At 50.4% G+C, this 6650-nt stretch overlaps 1 protein-coding gene across 1 annotated transcript; it reads left to right on the plus strand.

The window, feature by feature from the left end:
- Nucleotides 1-1502: 1502 nt before the first annotated feature.
- On the plus strand, nucleotides 1503-6231 carry LOC106001947 (ubiquitin carboxyl-terminal hydrolase 7-like; the record flags this gene model as incomplete). The annotated part of the gene is made up of 5 exons (XM_013036884.1): nucleotides 1503-1585; nucleotides 3095-3204; nucleotides 4921-5077; nucleotides 5704-5848; nucleotides 6101-6231. Coding segments are annotated over 5 exons (626 nt in total), but the record flags the coding sequence as incomplete, so codon positions are not given.
- Between the last annotated feature and the right edge of the window lie 419 nt (nucleotides 6232-6650).

The raw sequence follows: 6650 nt of genomic DNA on the forward strand, positions 1-6650 counted from the left end.
CCCCTCCTAGATGATGAAAGAGCCTGTCAGAGTCCTCCCCCCCCCCCCCCAGCCCTCCTTCCTACCCCACATTCCCACCCCGTATCCCGAGTCTTGAGGGAGCTGCCCTCTGGCCTTCCAGCCCCCAGGATGATCCCTGCTCAGGAGATCTGTGATTTACCCTGCTCTTGCTTGCTTTTATTCAACTTCATATTTGTGGCGCTCATTTGGAAGTAATAATTGTGTGACTACATTTTCATTAACTTTTTCTTTTTTTGTTTTTGTTTTTGTTGTTGGTCCTGTGGCCTGAACTCTGGGCCTGGGCGCTGTCCCTCAGCTCTTCAGCTCAAGGCTAGCACTCTACCACTTGAGCCACAGCGCCACTTCCGGCTTTTTTTTCCTGCTTATGTGGTGCTGAGGTTTCGAACCCAGGGCCTCATGCATGCAAGACAAGCGCTCTACCACTGAGCCACTTTCCCAGCCCCATTAACTCTTTTTCTAGGTAATGTTTCTCTCTCTCCTTCTCCCTCTCCCTCTCCCTCTCTCTCTCCCTCTCCCCCCCTCTCTTTTCTTGTTTGAGGTCATAAGGCCCAAGTCTGTTTTTTTGTTTGTTTGTTTGTTTTTGTTTTTTGGTCCAGTCGTGGGGCCTGAACTCTGTGCCTGGGGCTGTCCCTTAGCTCTTCAGCTCAAGGCTAGTGCTCTACCACTTGAGCCACAGCGCCACTTCTGGCTTTTTTCTTTTTGCTTATGTGGTGCTGAGGAATCAAACCCAGGGCCTCAGGCATGCAAGGCAAGTGCTCTACCACTGAGCCACCTTCCCAGCCCAACCAAGTCTGGTTCTTTTCCAGCCTCTTGACAGTTAATGGCAAATGCAAATTGCTTTTTTGAGGGTTTTTTTTTTCCTCGACCATTAGTGAGAAATTATTCTTTTCAAATGTTTTATTGGCAATTTAGAGCTTCCCTTTTCTTTTCCTCCCCTCCAAAATTCTGGTTTGAATTCGGGGCCTCTAACTCACTTGACTACTTGCTCTTAGCTGGTGCTGTACCCCTTGAATGATAGCTGAAGCCTGGTCTTTTTTTTGCTGGTTCTTTGGGAGTGTCTCAGAGATTCTAGCCAGGAAATAGAACAAGTCCGTGTGTGGGCATCGGGGCCAAGCCCTTTGCCCCTAATGGGTCCAGCTGAGACCCTTGCTTCCCTCGTTCCGGGTCCTCAGCCAGCTAGTCACATTTGTTCTCACCTGCTTAATGATAGGTCTGTGATAAGTGTTGGGGCCAGAATTAGATAAAAGGCCTTGAGTCTCCATGTTTGTCCTGCTACCCTTGGAAAAACCCCCTGTGTCCTCTTGAGTGAGGGTGGCTGTGGCACCTGCGGCTGCAGTCTTCAAGCAGCCTTGAAGCCACAGTCTCTTGGGCTCTCTGTTGGGCTTCCCTGGCACTGAGTTATATACTGCGATATATACTTCAGCCTTCGTGGTGATGTCAGTTGACTTCCCTCTCTCTGTCTCTGTCTCTCCTCCCTCAAGTATTTGAATCATTTGTGGATTATGTGGCAGTGGAACAGCTGGATGGTGACAACAAGTACGATGCCGGGGAGCATGGCCTGCAGGTAAGGTGACTCCGGTGTGCTGTGCTAGCGTCCCCTCTGACCGTCGTGGGTCGCTGGTTAATGGGCAGCATGGGAGGGGGCGCCTGCTCCTGTGCCTGGGGAGCTTTGCCCACAGGGTCTTCTAGACAGGGAGGGTGGGGCCCGAGGCAAAGACGAAGCTCTTGGTGCCCTCGTACAGCATGGCTGGAAGTTTTCTCCTGTCGTCCCTGTGTTACTGGTGGTTTTCTTGTTTTTCCTGGCCACAAATAGTTTCTTAGTTCCTTGGACTCTGCTTTTAGTAGTTTAGATTTTTGGTTTTTCCAGTGCTGCTCTTTTTATTTTATGTTGAGAGCTGCCACGTTTAATGCCCCCTAAAGGGCTGTGGGTGTGTGGCAGCACAGGGGTTTCATGACAAGAGCTGTCCACACTCCTGTGGCGGCTGGTCAGGCCGCCGCCTGTTCTGTGTCACCATCCCAGACTTGTTAGCTCATCTGCTGCATTATTTTTTTTTTTTGGTCCAGTCGTGGGGCCTGAACTCTGGGCCTGGGCGCTGTCCCTCAGCTCTTCAGCTCAAGGCTAGCACTCTACCACATGAGCTACAGTGCCACTTCCGGCTTTTTTTTCCTTTTTTTTGCTTATGTGTGGCTGAGGAATCGAACCCAGGGCCTTAAGCATGCAAGGCAAGCTCTCTACCACTGAGCCACCTTCCCAGCCCCTATCCGCTGCATTATTATTATTATTTTTTTTGGGTCCGGTTGTGGGGCCTGAACTCTGGGCCTGGGCGCTGTCCCTCAGCTCTTCAGCTCAAGGCTAGCACTCTACCACTTGAGCCACAGCACCACTTGCGGCTTTTTTTTTTTTCTTTTTGCTTATGTGGTGCTGAGGAATCGAACCCAGGGCCTCATGCATGCAAGGCAAGCGCTCTACCACTGAGCCACCTTCCCAGCCCCCCAAAGCTGTATTTGAGTCCACCTTTTATCTAGTTATAAAATTCAGGGGACTGCTTCCTATTGACGCATTGCAGCAAGTCTGTTTCTGCCTTTTTTTGTTTGTAGTGTGTTCTATAGATTGCGCTATGTAGGTGTTCAAGTCATGGTACTTGAACTCAGAGCCTGGGCACTGTCACTGAGCTTTTTATTGCTCAAGGCTAGCCCTCTACCACTTTGAGGCAGAAAAACTCGCAGTTTTGGAGGTAAGACTTTCCTGCCCAGGCTGGCGTTGAACCACTGTCCTCAGATCTCAGCCTCCTGAGTAGCTAGGATTGTAGGCGTGAGCCCCCAGCACCTGGCCCATGAAAACTTTTTGAGACAGAGCCTATGTAGTTTCGGCTGAGGTGGAGCTTGATCCCCAGCCCTGGCCTTTCAGGTGCTGAGATTAATAAAGAAGACGCCTTAGGTGGCCGCTGGATGTCTCCCTTGTTTTGCACTGTTGACTCCACAGACCTGTTTCGATTGTGATAAAACCGGTCCTTTCATGGCTTCATGAAGGTAGGTAGAGGTGAGCTAATTCACATTTCTTCTCCATGTTCAGGAAGCAGAGAAAGGTGTGAAATTCCTAACGTTGCCACCAGTGCTACATCTGCAGCTGATGAGATTTATGTACGACCCTCAGACGGACCAAAATATCAAGATCAACGATAGGTAAAGTGGTTGGGAGCGGGCGGGGTGAGGGGGCATCCGCTGTTCTTGTGCTTTTGGTATTGCCTTCCCTGGGACTCCCAGCACTGAGGTCCACCCAGGAGACCCCCGAGGCCAGCTTATTCTAGCGATTCTCCCTCTCCAGCCCTCTACCCCTGTGAAGCAGGTTGAAGGCTGTGAGGGCAGATTACAGTTGCCAGTGTTTTTAGTCAGTTGGATTTTGGTTAGTGCACATGCCTCCTAACATTAGTACATGCTGCAGTAGAGAATGTGCCAATTCCTACTGAATACACCAAGTGGTACAAGCCTTATTTCCCAGTTTTTTGTTTGTTTGTTTTTTCACTGCTTAATTGAAGATGGATACTATCTCAGCTAGCCTCCAACTGTGAGCCTCTGGATCTCGGCTTCCTGAGTCATTAGCATTGCAGGGCATGAGCCACTATTGCCTGGCTCTCCTTTAGTCTTTAAGCTCTCCGTCTGATGATAACTAGAATGTGCCTGCTTTTCCTGAATGCATGAACTCATGCAGGTATATGCCCCATGAAACGAGTGGTCTTCCAGATGGCCTCAGAAATGAGGTGCAGGAATGGTAGTCTGTGCCTTCATGAGGGCAGGTAGCCACCCCTCACCTGAGGGAGTCCATGTGCCCAGCAGGCACTCGCTGCTGGCCTCTGCCTGCTGCTTTGTGTGGCATTCAGAGAAATGGCCTCTGCTGCTTGCACAGATTGAGTCCCAGACACTTGGACAGTCCTTCAGGTGGAGGAGCTGCGATCAGGGCGCCCCTCAGCCAGCAGCATCTCTTGGTGATTGCCCTGCCGGGTCTGCCTTCCTGACTCTGAGGGTACTTTGCCTTGGTCCCCAGCCGTGATGGGTTTGCTCACCTTGAGTGAGTGGATGAGTGAGTGTTGGAAGAGCCAAGTCCCAGCACCAGAGGCTCATGCCTAATCCGAGCTACTCAGCCTGGGCAGAAAAGTCCTCCTGGCGCTCTTCAGTAAACCACTCAAACTGGATCTAGCCCTGAGCACAAGAGCTCAGCGACAGCACCTAGGCCCTGAGTTTAAGCCCCATGACCAAAAAAAAAAAAAGGAAGGAGGGACAGACAGACCAAAAGACCAAGTCCAGCTCTGTCCACTCACTGTGTGCTCTCCACAGGTTGTGGCCATGTCACCTCAGTGGTTAATTCCTGGACCTTTTTATTGTTGAGTACCTTAGGACAATCCATGCCTTGAGAAGTTCAGTGGTAATTTATTATACTCATTCTGTATGGGTGTTCCACCCACCTCTCAAATCCAGCCTTAAGCCTTTATTGACATGATTAACAGATTTTTATTGTTTGTTTGTTTTTGGGTCCGGTCATGGGGCCTGAACTCTGGGCCTGGGCGCTGTCCCTCAGCTCTTCAGCTCAAGGCCGGCACTCTACCACTTGAGCCACAGTGGCACTTCTGGCTTTTTTCTTTTTGCTTATATGGTGCTGAGGAATCGAACCCAGGGCCTCAGGCATGCAAGGCAAGCGCTCTACCACTGAGCAACCTTCCTAGCCCCGAATAACAGATTTTTAAACTAAAAGGAAATCTCAAGGGTTGTCCAACGACCTTAGTCAAAATCATGTTTTGTCATTAAAGATGAACCATTAAGTTAAAAAAGCTTGTAATAAGTAAAACCGAAAAGAACTCTGGGCATAAATCATAACTGAATTTCTTTAAAACTGTTTTTTAATAGGTTTGAGTTTCCAGAGCAGTTACCACTCGATGAGTTTTTGCAGAAGACAGACCCCAAGGACCCTGCGAATTACATCCTGCATGCCGTCCTGGTTCACAGTGGAGACAACCATGGCGGACACTATGTGGTTTATCTAAACCCCAAGGGGGACGGCAAAGTAAGTGGGTGCAGGGTGCACCTCCCAGCTCCAACGTGGGGCTGAGCCTTCTTTTCTGACCCTCAGCAGATCTGTGTGTTCTCTAGCTGTGAGGGGCCTAATATTTAATAGTAAATGTCCGTTAGAGATTGTATGTTACACAGCATCCCTTTCTAATTGGAGGCTTACTCATCACCTGGGTCGGGGCCCTCCTTTTGTCAGGGGTATGGGTTTGCATGGCCCTCGGGCTGCAGAGGATATGATGTCATCTGGAAAACGCGTGGTCTGCCACCGTAGTGCAGCAAGTACCGCGTGGGGTGGCATTCCACCTCTGTACTCGCTCCAGGACACAGAGACTTGGAAATGGCGACGGGTACAAGTTATGCTAGATTCAGGGCAGGAGCAGGGGCTAGAGGCACAGTGCAAGTGGAGGGGGCTTCCCTCGCAATCACAAGGCCCTGCACTCAGACCCCAGACAAGTCGGGAATGTGCTTGCTGTAGTAGGTAGATGTTGAAGGAGGTGGAAGTATTGAGGACAGATGCCTGGGGTGGGTTGGATTGGACACTGTGTGTGTTTAAAATGTCGCTGCAGAGTGTTCTGTGCTAGTACTTTGTCTCTGCTGATTCTGGCTGGTTTCCTTTTCCAGTGGTGCAAGTTTGATGATGATGTGGTCTCCAGGTGTACTAAGGAAGAGGCGATCGAGCACAATTACGGGGGTCATGACGATGACCTCTCTGTGCGACACTGCACTAATGCCTATATGTTAGTGTATATCAGGGAATCAAAGCTAAGTGAGTACTTGGGTTTGTGTCCCTCATTGTGGCACATTTGTGGGGAGGTGCACACATCCTTTAGCTGTCTTGCTGTCTAATAGGCTCTTTAAGCAATATAATAAAACACAGTGGGCCTCACTGTGTCACCCATACAGTGGGCTGTGGCTTTGGCGTGGACTCCTGGTGCCAAGTAGCTTTCCATTGTTGTATCCTTGTAAGGGGGCGAGCAGACCCCGCACCGAGGTCAAAGAGGATGCGTTTGTCCTGCAGGTGAAGTTTTACAAGCTGTCACAGACCATGATATTCCTCAGCAGTTGGTGGAACGATTGCAAGAAGAGAAAAGGATCGAGGCTCAGAAGCGGAAGGAACGGCAGGAGGCCCATCTCTACATGCAAGTGCAGGTCAGCCTCAGCCTCGGACAGACAGGCCTCAGGCAGACGGGGCAGCTGCAGCGCTCCTGCGGGGCGGGGCGGGGCGGGGCAGGGAGGCCCTGTTGGGATCAGAGCCCACACTGGAATATATACCTAGCTGAAGACACAGACTGAGCTGCAGAATGTAAGCCCCCAGCTAGGCAAGTGCTGGTATATTTTACTGGATTGCAAAAGGCATCCGCCCATCTTAACGTTCTGGTCGTAAAAAGGGGTTCCATAAAAAAAACCTCTATCTTGCGGCTGGGAAGATGGCTCAGTGGTAGAGCTCTTGCCTTGCATGCATGAGGCCCTGGATTCAATTCCTCAGCACCACATAAGCACAAAGAAAAAAGCCGGAAGTGGCGCTGTGGCTCAAGTGGTAGAGCGCTAGCCTTGAGCTGAAGAGCTGA

Source organism: Dipodomys ordii, unplaced genomic scaffold, assembly GCF_000151885.1.
Source record: "Dipodomys ordii isolate 6190 unplaced genomic scaffold, Dord_2.0 Scaffold1104, whole genome shotgun sequence".
NCBI classification, from domain to species: Eukaryota; Metazoa; Chordata; class Mammalia; order Rodentia; family Heteromyidae; genus Dipodomys; species Dipodomys ordii.